General features: G+C 45.8%; 1 protein-coding gene across 5 annotated transcripts in view; it reads left to right on the top strand.

Annotated features, from left to right (window-relative positions):
* The first annotated feature begins 3,204 nt into the window (after nucleotides 1-3,204).
* COL26A1 (collagen type XXVI alpha 1 chain) overlaps nucleotides 3,205-16,773 on the top strand; it is a 106,622-nt gene continuing 93,053 nt past the window's right edge. For 3 of the 5 annotated variants that reach the window (XM_028707513.2, XM_028707514.2, XM_077919265.1), the window contains exon 1: nucleotides 3,205-3,808. In XM_028707513.2, coding sequence (XP_028563346.2) covers nucleotides 3,651-3,808 — 158 coding nt within the window. In that variant the 5' untranslated portion in view covers nucleotides 3,205-3,650. The remainder of the gene's footprint in view (nucleotides 3,809-16,773) is intronic. The other 2 variants (XM_028707511.2, XM_028707512.2) reach the window with 2 other exon arrangements.

Here is a 16,773-nt window from a genome sequence, read left to right on the forward strand (position 1 = left end):
TTTCTGTAAGGTTTAAATTTCCCCTGGCAACTCTACTGATATGTTCCTATTATGAATGGAAGGTGGTGTCTCAGTGATAAACAGATCCATGTTTGAAGAATAAATTCACAGCTGGAGAACCAGTGACCTTTCGGATGTTGTTGGACTCCGTCTCCCTTCATCTTTTGGTCATGCTGGCCGATGGTTCTTGGACTCCCAACAAACATCTGGTGGGCCACAGACTCCCCACCAAGGTACATATTCATAATGCAGACAAGTCCTCTGGCTTGGAGTTTGACGTATATCGCAAACGTTCTCTACAAATAAATCAGATCAGAACTGCAATGCATTTTTGTGAGCTGAAAAGCGTGGTCGAAATCTACATTCCCCACAAACTTTCAAAAAATAACTCTTTGGGGACACTGAATAGCATATTGCATTTGTTCTTTTTTAGATTGCTTGCCTCTGGTGATTGCTCTTTAGTGAAATGTCCCTTTATTTTAGAGGATTCGTTATGACATGAGTAATACATATCAATGTCAATCTACTGTATATTATGGAAAGTTGTTTGTTCACCTGTTCTCTATGCATTCAGATGCCTCTAGAGCAGGTATGTCCATCTCCCAAGAGACTGTGATCTACTCCCACTAAAAGAAACCAAAAAACTGGTAGTGATCTACCCATTGTATTGACCAAAGTTGTTAGGTTTTTTTTGGGGGGGGGGAGGAAGACCCAAAGTTGTTGAGCGACGCCCCATGATCGACCAGTAGATCGTGAACGACATGTTGGACATCCCTGCTCTAGAGATATCATCACCAAATTTGGTATGAAGGTTCCCAAGACAGAGGAGCCATTTTTTGTCTGGATGCCATTGGACACCGTTTTGAATCAAGATGGCAGACCAAACAATTCCAAACTGATTTGGATACCTCTGAAGACCTTGTCACCCAATTTGGTGTGATGGTTTCCAAGATCAAAGAGTGGGTTTGAATGTATGTTTAGATATCTTATGAAGCCATTTTGAATCAAGATGGCAGATCTAAATATTCCAACTTTTGGGTTTCTTAGAATTCCAGAGCAATGCTGGCTTCTTTCTACTGGTCGGTCATAAAAACGGCTACTTTCTGTTGGCCTGGAAATGACTTCACTTGGGAATGGGACCTACAATAATTTTCTTAAGATCTGGCAAGATGAACATTTGAGTTGATGACCTCCCCAGTATTCTGAAACAATACCGTTCCAGGAAGAACTGTATCATCTGAGTTCAACTGATGTCTAGATGACTATGCTTACATTTTCCTTTCACCTATACTAATCTTCCTGCCCCTTTATCTCTTTTATATTCCATTAACACCCCTGATAAATGGGTGGGTTGCAATTTACATTCTCCTTCAGAGGATGTCAGTGGAATACATGAAGCAGAGCTTTGATTTCTGTCAGCACCGAGATTTAGTGAAATGAGAAAACAATTATCACCAAATTCATGTCAGAGCTTATATCAGAGGTATAATGAATCTCCCTATTAATTAGAAACAGAGGTCTATGTGTTTGTTACATCTATAAGTTCTGGTACGTTACTAGGAGAAAGCTTTAGTGAGGTTATCTCAAAAGCGTGAGAATCCAGGAGTTCACCAGTTACTTGCTCCAGTCTGTTCTGTGCTGTCCAGAATTCTGTCACCAAAGTGGCAAGCACCTTAAAGACAATCACATTTATAAGCTTTTGTGGACTCAACCCCACAACGGTCACTGGGACCACTGACCCTTATGTTTTACTCCTTTTTGTACCTACCAAACAAAAATTTCACAACATGCCTTTGAAAAAGTGGGCTGGAGTCCATGAAAGCTTTTGCCATCACCAGTGGTGGCAATTCCTGTTCTGCCACGTGAGATGGAATGGGAAGTGCTGCCATGCTCTGCCATGCCACCCTCCCTACCATCTCCATCACCAGCACTGCCACCCTCCACCAGCATCCCTGATGTGCCGCCTGCCTCCACGGGCACTGCCTGCTGTGCCACCTCCACCATTGGTGGAGAAGCAGCACTGGCATCGATGCCAACTTCTGGTGAGATCTCAATGAGACGTCACCGAAATCTCACAAGTTCTCATGCACTCCATGAAATCTCGCGAGATCTTGCAGAAAGTGGGTGCCAATGTCGTTTCTCTGCTAGTGGTGTGGGTGGGAAGGCCATCTCGGGGGCTTCCGCCATCTGAGGTGTCTGCTTCACCCTGCTTCATGGGTGGGCCGGCCCTTGAAGGAAGGCCATCAGGAATTGGTTAGTCTTGAAGGCAGAGCTTTCCAAACTGTGTGTCGCGACATGTCAGTGTGTCGGCTGCAGTGTGTAGGTGTGTCATGTGAATGCTCCCTGCACTCAACCCAGGGCTGGAAAGCAGTTAGTTTAACTTATAGTTTGCTAGTAAAGCTGAATTACTGTGTTGCGAAACGATGCAGGTCTAAAAAGTGTGTTGCCAACAGGAAAAGTTTGGAAAGCTCTGCTTTAAGGTGCCACAAGGCTCCTTGTTTTTAGATGCATTGCTTAATGATCCCCTGCTTCAATTCTTTTCTTCTAAATTTTGGTTGCTGTTTTATTATGGAAGTTAGAATCGTAGAGTTGGAAGAGACCCTGAAGGCCATCTAGTCCATCCCCCCGCAACGTAACTTTATTGCTTTTTGTAAAGATTTTGTATTCCATTTTATAAGGCACATAAAACAGAGAGAACAATTGTAGCAACAGATGAAAATGAAAATATGAAAAACAAAACCCCAAAAGACACAAGCAAAGTCCAGTTCCATATGGGTTAAGTAACAAAGTCCAAGTTGTGAAAGGGGAAAAGTGAGAACAAAAGTTTTCTACACATCAACAAGGAATGAGTGTGTTATTTGATAATCAGGTACACTTCCAGATTTGCCAGGCATGCATGTGATGAAAATGATGCTTCCACTGTATATGTAATCAACAAATGCCAAATCATATAAAAAGCACTTATAGGTTCTGCTCCTTGTGGACATCTCAAAATATGTGCAATTTTCAAGGCACTATATTAACGGATCTGTTTTGCACTTGGGGGACAAATTATTAATGATTGACTGTCAGCTACTTTGAGGTTACTGAGTGGCAGTAGAACAGCATTTAAAGGCCACCCTCCCCCAAAAGGAGCAAGAGACTTGACTTGCGCCTTCAGGCAAGTTTCATTCTAAAGTTTCCCGGAGCTGCTGTGCCGCCTCGCCACTCCTGGCTTGTTCCAAGACAGCTGCTGCTGGAGCAGCCGCGACGACGACGCCCTTGAAGGGTTAATCCGAAGCCCCCCCACTCACGTCCCCACCTCCCGCCCCTTTCGGAGAGAGCCGCTGCGAAGCAACCTCGCTCTGGTTTGAAAACGCACCCGCAGGCTGCTTGTGCGCCCAGGGCGCACGGAGCTCGCGCTTTGGCCACGGGGAAGCCTCCGTCTCTTCTCCGGCTGCTCCCCCAAACAACCAAGAGCCCCCGACGGCAAATCCCTCTCCTGTCTCTGGTCTCTTTCTCTCTCAGCCCCGTTCCCGCGCGGGGCCCTCCGCAGCCTGGGGACGATGCGCCTCTGAGTGGCTCGGTTTTGGGAGACCCCCTCGCCACTTTTGCGCGCCCAGGTTGCAGCCGTCCAAAGCGCTTCTCCAAGCCGAGCGGCCCTTCCCAAAATGCCGCTGGCGTTCTTTTGGTGCTGCTTCTGCTTCTCCTTTTGGGGATGTACCCTCGGGACGGGATTCCTCTACCAGTTCCCAGCGTCGGCCTTGCAGCACAACTACCCGGAGCCGAATTCCGGAGGGCCGTCGGGCAATGGCTTTGCCAATCGCCGGTGAGTGACTCAAGCTTCCCTTCCCAGCAAATCCCAGGGTGGTCTGTAGGAGCGAGGAAAGGCGAAGTTCAGGAGCACCGCTGGGGATGGGAGGCTGCTATTCTAGTTTACCGAGGAGTAAGCTCCAGAACTCCATTGAAGTGCGACTTACCTCTGAGCAGACATATACTATATATATAAGATTGCATTAACTTTCATGGTGGCTTTTCTTTTGGTGATGAGGAGACAGCCTGGGGGTGGTGTTGTTTTGAAAACTAGCAAAACCATGAGAATAAAAACTTTTGCAGGAAAAACCCTATGTATATAGTCAGTTGGACAAGCCTGCAGTAGATAAACTGAGCTGCATTGTTGTTGTTAATTATCCAGCGGTTCTCTCCATTTTAATTCTTGCAACAACCCTTTAAGGTAGACTGGACTGAGAGGCACTGATTGGCCCAAGTTCACCCAGTGAGCTTTCTTACTTTGAGAAAAAGCAGGATATGAATTCTCCTCTCCCAGGGTTCTTAGTCTGGCTGGCACTCTAACCACTATACCACACTGTCTCTCAATAAACCTGAAGGGGGTTGTGTTGTGAATCTTATCCTCAATTCAAATAGATCATAAAGAAGGCTTTGCTCCTAAACTGCTCAATCCGGGATGGGGATGCTGCTGTTGCTTTGTGAGTCTCTGTATTGAACCACCACCAGTGTCCATCTTTGTCAAGAGCAAAGGCGCCCAGGTCTTACCTCCATGATCATTTGACCCCCTCCACTCATTCATTTCAATTCCTGGAGGAAACAGTGGGGAGTTCCAGGCACAGGGAGTGACAAAGGAGAATGGGCGGGGTTTTTATAGGAGCAGGTGACCTTCGATTGGCTGAGAGCAGTAGAGGTGGAGTTATTTTTATGCTGTAAAAAGTGTGAATGAAGCCATGTTTTAAGGGTCTGGTCATTATTTATTAGGGATGGGTGGCTCTGTCCATTTTTGATTATCTCAGTTTCTCTGTTTTCCAGTCCTAAATTAAAGTCCTTTCCATTTCTGCATCAGTCTGTGATTATTTTTTTCGAAGTCCTCATAAAGAATTCGTCAGTGTGTTAGTGTTAATTTCTCCCAATACAAACATTTTTTAGATACAATTTTGCCTAAAATGTCAGTTTTTTCACAGAACAATTTCTCCTTATATAATCACAGAATCATAGCATTGTAGAGTTGGAAGGGACCTCAAGGGACATCTAGTCCAACCCCCTGCAATGCAGGAATCCGATGGATTTTATAATGTTATTTACACAAATGCATGTACAGTGGTACCTCGGGTTACATATGCTTCAGGTTACAGACGCTTCAGGTTACAGACTCCGCTAACCCAGAAATAGTACCTTGGGTTAAGAACCTTGCTTCAGAACAGAAATCCTGCTCCGGAGGCGCGGTGGCAGTGGAAGGCCCCATTAGCTAAAGTGGTGCTTCAGGTTAAGAACAGTTTCAGGTTAAGAACGGACCTCTGGAACGAATTAAGTACTTAACCCGAGGTACCACTGTACAGTATTTTTGTGCACACTGTTTCATGGTATATGCATGTTTGACTGGAGAAGCATGAATTTTGGAGGATGGCTGGGTTTTGGTTCGCATAACCTTTTGGAAATGGCAGATTAGATAGATTCTCCTTGAAATGTGAGACGAGTCAAGTTTCTCCCCCATCCCTATCCCCATTTTGGAAAGTGGTCTGTCTGCTCATCTGCTCTCTGTGCATTCCAAGGCCTCTTGAAATATCACCCCCAAACTTCGCCCAACAGTGCTTGAGATGGGGGAGCCAGTTTTCGTCTTAACTTTGGATTTCATTGGGCACCATTTTGAATCAAGATGGTGGACTATACCATTCCAAATTGTGCTGCTCAGGAGGTCTCTGAAGATAGATAGACGGAGGAGTGGGTTTTGTGCTATGTTTGGAAATTATCGGGTGCCATGTTAGATCAATATGGTGGACGAAACTGTTCCAGCCTATGCCGTTTGGGACACCTCTGAAGATACTGCCACTCAGTTTGGCGTGACAGTTCCTGAGACAGAGGAGCAGGTTGTGGGCTAGGCTAGGATACTGTCAAATGCCATTTTGATTTTAAGCAAACTTGGCAGCAAATCAATAGGATTGTGCACTGGATTCAGGCCAAAGTCTGATTCCCAAAACAAAATGGGTCAAGTGGATCTGGGCTCTGACCAAGTGGGATCAAGACAGCCCCAGATTATTCCTGGTCAAACAACCCTGCACTGTACTTTGGCTGTGCATGTCTGTTGCCAGCAGGATAACACATGTGCACAGTCAAACTGAGCAGGATGGAATCTTGCTGGTTGCAGGCATATGCTTTGTCTGTGCATTGTCTTGGTCCAGTATACCTGAAGGAGCGTCTCCACCCCCATCGTTCTGCCCGGACACTGAAGTCCAGCTCCGAGGGCCTCCTGGTGGTTCCCTCACTGCAAGAAGTGAGGTTACAGGGAACCAGGCAAAGGGCCTTCTCGGTAGTGGCACCCGCCCTGTGGAATGCCCTCCCATCAGATGTCAAGGAAATAAACAACTATCTGACTTTTAGAAGACATCTGAAGGCAGTCCTGTTTAAGGAGGTTTAATAATGTTTGATATTTTATCGTGTTTTTAATATTCTGTTGGGAGCCACCCAGAGTGGCTGGGGAAACCCAGCCAGATGGGCGGGCTATAAATTAATAATAATAATAATAATAATAATAATAATAATAATAATAATAATAATTAATAATAATAAGTTATCCACGTGCTTGTTTGCTATGCATTTGAACACTTTGTGGTGCCTATTTTGGTGTGGCGTTTCTCGAGTTGGAGGAACTGGTTTTCATCTATGTTTGGCTACCAATGGGGGCCATTCTGAATCAAAATGGCTTACTGAACCATTTCAAACTGCACTGATTTGGACACCTCTGAAGGTATGGTTGCCCATCATGTGATTCTTGCCCTACATTTGGAAACTGTTGGAGGCCATTTTGAATCAAGATGGGGCATCAAATTGTGCTGGCTTGGACACCTCTGAATAGACCACCCCCAAATTTGGCATGGTGGTTTCTGAGGTTGAAGATGAGGGATATGTTTTTTATTTGGATATACTGTAACTGGTTGTTCGGGGTAGTGGCAGCAGGCAGAAAAACTAATAATTACATTATCCGTTTACAAATACTGTATCAGTATCTTTTGACTTCCAAGCTACATCAAGAACTGCCAGTCAAGTGCCTTATATATACCCAGTAGGTCACTGTGTTCTGCAGGCAAGTTTCTCCTTCCAAGTCCCTAAAATGGGTGAAGAAACTCTTGGCCACAGGCTATTCTTGGCCTTCTGACTCCTCCTCCCCCTTACTCTGCTCCCTATTCTCCCTCTGACCACTCACTGTCGTCCCATCACCAGTCCCCTGGCTCTGAGCCTAGTTCCCTTGGGGGTTCCCCAGCTGGTTCCCCCACCCCCCGCATCCAGCCACTCCATGACACCTTATGAAGGATGGTTGAGGGAGCCAGGTATGTTTAGCCTGGGGAAAAGAAGACTGATAGGTTATATGAGATAGGGTTGCCAAATTTCAAAAAGTAAAAACCAGGACACCCCAAAAGTTGTTGAGCTTTTTAAAGGAAGACCACAAAATTGTTCAGCTTTTTAAAGGGAAACCCAAAAGTTGTTGTTTTTTTAACAAATATGCCTGAACCATTGAATTCAGGTTACAAGGATATTCTGACTAAACATTATGAAGAATTTTCTGATGCTAAGAAGAAGAGAAGAAGAAGAGTTTGGATTTGATATCCCGCCTTTCACTCCCTTTAAGGAGTCTCAAAGCGGCTAACATTCTCCTTTCCCTTCCTCTCCCACAACAAACACTCTGTGAGGTGAGTGGGGCTGAGAGACTTCAGGGAAGTGTGACTAGCCCAAGGTCACCCAGCAGCTGCATGTGGAGCAGTGGGGAAGCGAACCCAGTTCCCCAGATTACGAGACTACCGCTCTTAACCACTACACCACACTGGCTCTCAATGGCTCCCAATGGCAGAACAGACTCCCTCGGAAGGTAGTGGGTTCTCCTTCATTGTAGGTTTTTAAGCAGAGGTTGTTGGATGATCATCTGTCAGGAATTCTTTAGCTGTGATTCCTGCATTGCAGGGGGTTGGACTAGATGACCATTGGGGTCCATTCCAAATCTATGATTCTATGATTTTATGATTAAGGCAACAGACCAATAAAAGTTGATACACACAGTAAGGTATGTTGAGTTTTTGAGCTTGCAGCTTCCAAAAACGAGGGGTGCTAAGAAGTTGTAACATGACTTGGGAATTCAAAAGATATTTTGGTTATAGTTTTCCTTGGTAAGTAAAACGTCTGTAAAATTACATAGAAATCATTAAAAATGATTGCCAAGTACTTGCAGTTATATATTAATATTATTTTTATTGTTTATTATTATTATTTAGCACTACCTGACATTTTCAGAAAGTAAAATTCTTTGGTTTTCCAAAAGCAATTTATGTGCTAAATGTTCTCCCAAGCTAACTGTTGTCCATTCACAAAAAATAATAGCAAATTTGAAGTCCTCACACTCAAAAAACAAATTATTGAGACCCCTCACCAAAGAAATTTGCAAAAATGAAATTTCACCCACTAAAATAACATGCCCTAATGCACAGTGTCATTAACAAAAAATAAAATAAAATATATAAATTGATATTAAATACATTTGTGTCACCCCCCCCCTTTTAAAGGAGAATAAAAATGTAAAAAAAAAAACCTTTAAAATTCTCAGATAGGAGGGACGGAGGAGGTTAGTAATGTCATTGTTCCTGGCCTATTAGTGCCAAGCACGGGGGCAGCTTCTGTTTTAAAACACAGGGAATCAATCAGCCAGACCTGCCGATAGCAGTTCTGCACACAGGTTCTTTCCTTTAGATCAGTGACTTTCAATCTGCTTGGCCAACCTTTGCCAACCTGGTGTCCTCCAGGTATTTTGGGACTGATGGGAGTTGTAGTCCAAAATAGCTGAAAGGCAACACATTGACGAAGACTGTAATTTATATATTTATAAGTAATATATTGGGACGCGGGTGGCGCTGTGGGTTAAACCACAGAGCCTAGGACTTGCCGATCAGAAGGTCGGCGGTTTGAATCCCCGCAACGGGGTGAGCTCCTGTTGCTCGGTCCCTGCTCCTGCCAACCTAGCAGTTCAAAAGCATGTCAAAGGGCAAGTAGATAAATAGGTACCGCTCCAGCAGGCAGGTAAACGGTATTTCCGTGCGCTGCTGTGGTTCGCCAGAAGTGGCTTAGTCATGCTGGCCACATGACCCGGAAGTTGTACGCCGGCTCCCTCGGCCAATAAAGCGAGATGAGCGCCGCAACCCCAGAGTCGGCCACGACTGGACCTAATGATCAGGGGTCCCTTTACCTTTAAGTAATATATTTATACAGATTTATATACTACTCACACTTTTGGGTCCCTTCCAACTCCACAATTATATATGATTGATTACTCAGTCACTCACTCAAGTATTTCTTTCTATGTTTCCCAGTGTGCCAAGGCATTATGGGAATTTTAAAATGGTGCCATCTGCTGGAGGGTGGGCAGTTTTCAATACTGATGGGCCTTTGTGAGGTGCATTCGAGGGTGCTGGGTGTTGTCATCGGCCTGGATGTGATCTGCAAAGAGTTTCTCCAAGGTGGAAAATGTGGACGTCGCTGTAGTGGAAGTCACGAGCCTGGAATATCATTTCTTCCAGTAGAGGGAGCACCTCTAATTTCCAGAACAAGCATTACCAACATTTCGGAGAACAGCTGTGAATCTGGACCTCATACCCTGCTTCTGAAGAGATCTAAGTTCCCCAGCCTAAATGAACCAGCCTAAAGTTATCAATGACCTGGAGCTGAGGAAGCCTCGTAGAAATCAGTCCTAAGGCTGACCTGCATTGGGAGGAAAAGACAAGAATTGAAAGTACAAACTGATTGTACAAATGTACGAATCTTCCATCTTTAAATGCAAATGTGGCCTGTATCACCGGAGGGAAGGGAGAAGCCGGCGAGTGCAAGCCAAGGATTTTGTGCCATTGTCCACATCAGAACCACACATTTACAGCACTCTTCCATCCACTTTAAACCGTCATGGCTTCCCCCAAAGAATTCTGGGAGCTGTCGTTTGTCGAGGGTGCTGAGAGTTGCGCGGAGACCCCCATTCCCCTCCCAAAGCTATCATTCCTGGAGCAGTTTATGCAGTCAGTCCCTCTTCACAGGGAATTCTGGGAATTGTAACCCTATGAGGAGAATAGGGTTTCCCCCCCTAAGAACTCTCCTAAAAATAAAAAAAGAAGAAAACCACTTGACTATCCCAGGCGGGAAATGGTCCCTGCCAGAAATCTCATAACCAAAAGGTCTAGAAACATGATACTTTTTGACAAAAAGTTAGCATGTGTCCGTGTGTGAGAGACCCACCTACCCAATTCAGAGCTCTTATTATATGCTGGCACGGGACGGCTTGGCTCCTGTTCAGGTCTGGCTCCAGAATAAATAAACGTAAAGCTCGCCTCGTTTCCTTCTCCCCCCATCTGCGCCTGCCAGACTTGAAGGCTTGCGGGGTGGTGGGCCTGGGGGAGAGACCTGCTGTTTCTTTTCTTTTCTCTCCCCCCCCGCCTTCCCTCCTTTCCTTTCCAGTTCCTTGATGTGGTTTCTCCCTTCTGGGAGTCAGTCTTTGCATTTGACCTTTCCACAGTTGGCTTGAGTTAGTGGGTCAAGCTGAGCATGTCAGGAGATGGAGAAGGAGGTCGGGGCGGGGGCAGCGAGGGAAACATTAGGAGCTGCCGCTCTGGGGGGCGGCTCTGTCTGAACGGGCGCGGTGGCTGCGTGGACCTGATGAGAAGCAGTGGCTCGGCCTCCTGGGCGGCTTTATCCTGGGAATTTGTCGTGTCGGGGTTCTGCCAATTTTCCTGCATCCCTCTCAAGTCATTAACGTAATAGGAAAACACTATAAAATGCAAACTCTCCAAATATCCCTATTTTCAGGGGACAGTCCCGGATTTACGGAGGCCGCCCCAGTTTCTGAATTGATCCCGGAATGTCCTGCTTTCCCTTAGGATGCCCCTATTTTCATCAGAGAAATGTTGGAGGGTATGGAAGATGAGCCCTGCTGGATCAGGCCCATTTTAGCCCAGAGTCCTGTTCACAAAGTGGCCAACCCATAAGTGGGAAAGCCCTCTACTTTCCCATGGTTTCCAGCAAGAGGTGTTTCTGCCTCTGGGGTTGCCAGGTCAGGAACATACCAGACCCTCAGATTTCAGGGCCCAAACCTGTGATTCTTCCCCCTCCCACCACTGAGCCTTGGAGATGGGGGTTAATTGGGAGGAGGGAACAGAGGAAAGCAGACTTTCTAAGGAGCCTATGCAAAAGTCTGCAGCCAGCTCCTGCCGGGCTGAAGCTTGCAAGCTGCACGTATAGTCTTCTTCATTAAAAAGTGAATTAATTAAAGGCATTCTTGCTCACCTGGAGAGTCAAGCCCCCCCCTGCCACCTGGAGGGGGCCAGGCGATGCTGGATATTTCAGCTCAGCCCTGCTGGTTTGGCAACCCTAACTGCCTCCAGGCACACAACATTCTGTATTAAAAGTAAATTACGGTAGATTAAAAGTAAAGTATATTAAAAAAAAGAGAGAGTGATCCAGTGTGGTGTAATGGTTGAGGCGTTGGACTAAGACCTGAGAAACCAGGGTTCTAGTTCTCAGTTCCCCTTAAATTATGCTGCTCACTCAGTGACCTTGGACCCACCGCTGTCTCTCATCCCAGCATACAACACCTCACAAGGTTGTTGTGATGACAAAATGGGAAGGGGAGAACCATGTACATTGCTTGAAGCTTCTTGGAGGAAATTTGAGATATAAATGCACTAAACAAACAAACAAACAATGCATTCAATATTAAACTCCCCATTAGTAATACAGCCATGTCCTAAAGAGGGTGAAAACATAGCCTTTAGATAATGCTTTTGAGCGTCCAGAACTCTTTTCAAGTACAGCTTTGTTTCCATTTTTTACAAACGCTGTTCAAGATAGACTAGTATTGCCATCTCCATATTGCAGAGACCTATGTGTAGCTGAGGCATAAGGAGAGCATAAGATGTGGGCCATAAGGTGTGGACCACACTCTGCCCAACTTTTTTTGGGGGGGGGCAGCGTGCGCGTGTGATGTCATGCGCACGGCACACACATTCGATGTCATGTATTAGGAGGAGGTCTGGCAGGGCCTGCCACAGCTATGGGTAGGCCCGGCAAGGCCTGGCACAGCCATGGGGAGGCCTCCTGCAGGCCGCAGAATATGGAGGAGGCCTGGCCCTCTCCTTGAATTTTGTTGGGGGGTCTTTAGCTCCTCCCCCCCCATGGCGCCCCTGGTGTAGGCCTTTTATTCTGTTAACTGGGAGTTTTTGTTTTAAGAAGTTTGTCCTGAGCGGGACTCAGTAGATGGGAGAAGCAGAGCAGAATAGGCAGATGTGGTTTTAACCCAAGCGCTTAACCTCAGAGATGCCATGAACTTGTGAACCAAATCACCTCATAACTCAGCAGCATGAAGAAATACAGGATGGGAACTTGCTTTTACACAAGCCAGTGCCTCTCACTTCACATTTACAGAGATAAGCTGCTCTTGATTGCTCGTAAGCTCCGAGCAAACCTTTCTTTCTTTTTCTTTAAAAAATGCATTTATTACATAGTGCAGAAATGTGGGCTGGACAGCATTTGAGCAAGCCAGGCCAAGAAGAAAAAGCGAAGGGAGCAACTGTTTGAAGAAATACAGCACCTTCCCCGCGACACCCTGGGATTCATTTTTTTTTACAAAAAAGAGCTGCATGGAAACACACTTTCAACCCGACCGTGAGCCAAGTTAAATGGATCAGTTGCTCAGGCTGAGCCAAAAAGCAAATTATCGGAAGGGCAGCATACAAACGAACTTGGCTTCTGAATCCGTCCAGCTTTAGGAGTTGGGAACTCCTGGGCACTGTGAAGGAATGCTGTTTCCTGGTTCTGTATAAAATGTCCTGAAAAACAGAAATCACTGTGGAATCCTATACATTCCTGCTTAGAAGTCCTTGCTTAGAGTTTGGTGGTGCTTACTCCCAGCTAAGCAGGCATCGCAGCCAGATGGCAGGGTCTTCACCAAATAGAGAACCAGGAATATAAAATAGCACTTTAACAAAAAGTCTCATCGTATTTGATCCAAACATCTCTTATGTTTTGCAGTCCATTCGGGGTAAAATCACAGTCTCCTTCAGAAAGTGCTGTATCTCCTCTTTTACAACCATAAACAGCTGCTAGGAGACCTTGATTTTTGTCAGGACTGCAGGGAATGGGAAAGAGGTTTCCCTCCACAAGAAACCTGGGGAATGATTTTGGTGCCCCCCTGCTGTTTCTATGCAGCAAACGGTATTCAGAGGTACAGTGCCTCAGACTATGGAGGTTTCATTTCACTACTGGTGCTGCTTGATAGATCTGTCGCCTCCCACGAACGCGTCAGATCCTCTTTGAAAGCCATATTATCTGCTTGTTTGATTTCCGTCCCACCTTCCCAACAATGAACTCACCTCAAAAAGGGTATTGAAGAATTGGAAAAAGTTTCAAAAAAGGGCAACCAAAATTGTCAAGGGGACGGAGCCACTCCCCCTGGAGGAAAAGTTGCTGATTTGGGGGCTTTTTAGCTTAAGAAGTGATATGATAGAAGCTTATACAATTTTGCATGGCACGGAGGAAGTGGGCAGAGAAAAGTTTCTCTTTCTTTCTCATAATACTAAGAACACGTGGACGTCTCATGAAGCTGAATGTTGGAAGATTCAGGACAGAGAAAAGAAAGTACGTAAACTATGGAACTCCCTCCCACAGGAAGCGGCGATGGCCACAGTTTGGATGGCTTTGAAAGAGGATTGAGCAAATTTATGGAGGGCAAGGCTGCCCAATGGCTACTATTAGCCACGATGGTGACAGTCTTTCTCCAGTGTTGGACTGGAGGCAGATTTTTTTCTGAATGGCTTTCCTCTCCTATTTCATGCTCGCCACAGCTGTCTACAGCCATACTGTTCTGAATGCTCCCGCTCTTGTCTGATCTCGGAAGCTAAGCAGAGTCAGGCTTGGTTAGTACTTGGATGGGAGACCACCTGGGAATACGGGGCTTGCAACAACCCTGCGAGGTATTTCCATCTGATAAATTGTGACTGGCTCCAACGTCACAGGGTGTGTTTCATGGCTGAGCAAGTATTTCAAACTGGGTCTCCCCACTCTGAGTTGGACACTCTAACCACTACACCACATCTAGTCTGGGTAGTAAAAAAACCCCCAGAGCTTTTTCCTTGCCTCTCTTAAATCTACTTCTAATGGATTTAAGGGGAAGAAGGGGAAGAAATGGAGGCAGTGAAAGATTTTACTTTCTTGGGATCCATGATCACTGCAGATGGTGACAGCAGTCACGAAATTAAAAGACGCCTGCTCCTTGGGAGAAAGGCGATGGCAAACCTAGACAGCATCTTAAAAAGCAGAGACATCACCTTGCCAACAAAGGTCTGTATAGTTAAAGCCATGGTTTTGCCAGTAGTGATGTATGGAAGTGAGAGCTGGACCATAAAGAAGGCTGATCGCCAAATAATTGATGCTTTTGAATTATGGTGCTGGAGGAGACTCTTGAGAGTCCCATGCACTGCAAGAAGATCAAACGTACCCATTCTTAAGGAAACCAGCCCTGAGTGCTCACTGGAAGGACAGATCGTGAAGCTGAGGCTCCAATACTTTGGCCACCTCATGAGAAGAGAAGACTCCCTGGAAAAGACCCTGATGCTGGGAAAGATGGAGGGCACAAGGAGAAGGGGACGACAGAGGATGAGATGGTTGGACAGTGTTCTCGAAGCTACTAACATGAGTTTGACCAAACTGCGGGAGGCAGTGGAAGACAGGAGTGCCTGGCGTGCTCTGGTCCATGGGGTCACGAAGAGTCGGACACGACTAAACGACTAAACAACAACAATGGATTTAAGTGCGTGATCCCAAGTTCTTGGAGACAGATAGGCAATATTGTACCCCCCTCCCAGATGTTGTTGGTCTCCCAGCTCCAGCCAGCCTCTGCCAGCACGACCAGCATTCAAGCATGATGGGAGTTGGAATGCATAAGAACATATGAAGAGCCTGCTGGATCAGGCCCATGGCCCACCTAGTCCAGCATCCTGTTCTCACATTAGCCAGCCAAATGCCTGCAGGAAACTCATAAGCATGATTCAAGCTCCTGAGGTTTCCAGCAACTGGTATTCAGAAGCTTTGCTGCCTCCAATTCAGCAACATCTGGGGGCATCCACCTGGCCTAGTGTTTTGAAAGGGAGGGCGAAAATACCCCCCTTCCCCACAATGCCTGATTATTATTATTTTGGACTAAACAAATTTGGCTGATTTTTCTTCCTAAACTAAAACAGGTATCCACTCCCCCTGCCCACCTGATATTTTTGATTGCCCCTTTTCCCAGCTCCAAGATCTTTTCTTTATTATTATTACCTTTCTCCAGCTCTAGGGTCTTTTTGAGAGGCTGTAACTTCTCCCATACACTCACGCACACCTTCACTAGCACTCGATGTCTGAAATAAAACACTTGCTTTTAGCACAAGCGCTGCGTTCCCTGGTGTGTCTCAGATATTGCGAGAAACAATTGTGGGGCCTTCCATCCCGCCCTCCTCACTTTGGCAAGAACCGCTGCTTTTTGGCAAGGGTTCTTCTTCCTACGATGCCTGTCTGTATGTGTGTTTGTGGGTGCGTTTCAGTGTGTTGTGCTGGTGTGTGGCACGCTTTTCCGTTCGGCCTTATTCCTCTTTGTTACCTTGTGGTGAGTGTGAAGGGGAGCATAGCCATGCCTTGTGACCAGGGATTTTAAAAAAAATCAAGGGCTCTCTTGGTTGTTTCAGCAGGATAGCAATAGCCACTGGCTTAGATGGTTTGTTTGTTTATTTAAAGCAGGGTCCCCAAACTTTTCTGGGCCACTGCTCCCTTGGTTCCATAAACTCATCTCCAATCTCCTCTACACTACCCTATGAAAAGCATTATCCAGGAAACGATTTGCACCACCCATTTTAAGGAAGATAGTAATAAAATTCAGAACAGGAACAATTAATTGTACATTTATATAAAGTCCGATTCAATTTGGTTGAATTAATTCAGCAAAATCGATTTATGTGATCCGGTGATACCAGTTTTCAATGCTTTTTTTTTCTGGGGAGACGCAGGGGCACGCATACCCCTAAACATGTTGTGAATCTCAGTTTGGCCAGCGTGGTGTAGTGGTTAAGAGCGGTGGACTCGTAATCTGGTGAACCGGGTTCGCGTCTCCGCTCCTCCACATGCAGCTGCTGGGTGACCTTGGGCTAGTCACACTTCTCTGAAGTCTCTCAGCCCCACTCACCTCACAGAGTGTTTGTTGTGGGGGAGGAAGGGAAAGGAGATTGTTAGCCGCTTTGAGACTCCTTAGGGTAGTGATAAAGTGGGATATCAAATCCCAAACTCTTCTTCTTCTTCTTTTGGCTGCAGTATTTCAATATGAGTAGGAAAATGGGAGTACCCCTAGACAAAAAAAGCACTGCCAGTTTTTCAAAGTCTGATAGTCTTATACCTCCAGCGCCCCCTAGGTAATCCCACCATTCCCAGGAGGCGGTACCACTCACTGAGAACCACTGCTGGGGTGTGTGTGTGTGTGTGGTTTGCACAGATTTTTCGTCCAGCAAGATAGTTCAAATGCAATATCACTGCAAGAGCTGTCATCTTTTACACCAATCTGTATCCTCCTATCTATTTGCATACCCAACTACTGCCACAATTTAAGAAAGGGCGAAAAGACTGCTGTACTTAACCTTCTTGCATTTAAAGGACCAAGGATATTAAGCTGGGTGTAGTGCAAGCCTGTTGAGCTGCACAATCTGTGTTCCTACCACTAGCTCCATATTCCCATTCCCCGCC

The sequence above is a fragment of the Podarcis muralis genome, chromosome 15 (genome assembly GCF_964188315.1).
Source record: "Podarcis muralis chromosome 15, rPodMur119.hap1.1, whole genome shotgun sequence".
In the NCBI taxonomy this organism is placed as follows: domain Eukaryota; kingdom Metazoa; phylum Chordata; class Lepidosauria; order Squamata; family Lacertidae; genus Podarcis; species Podarcis muralis.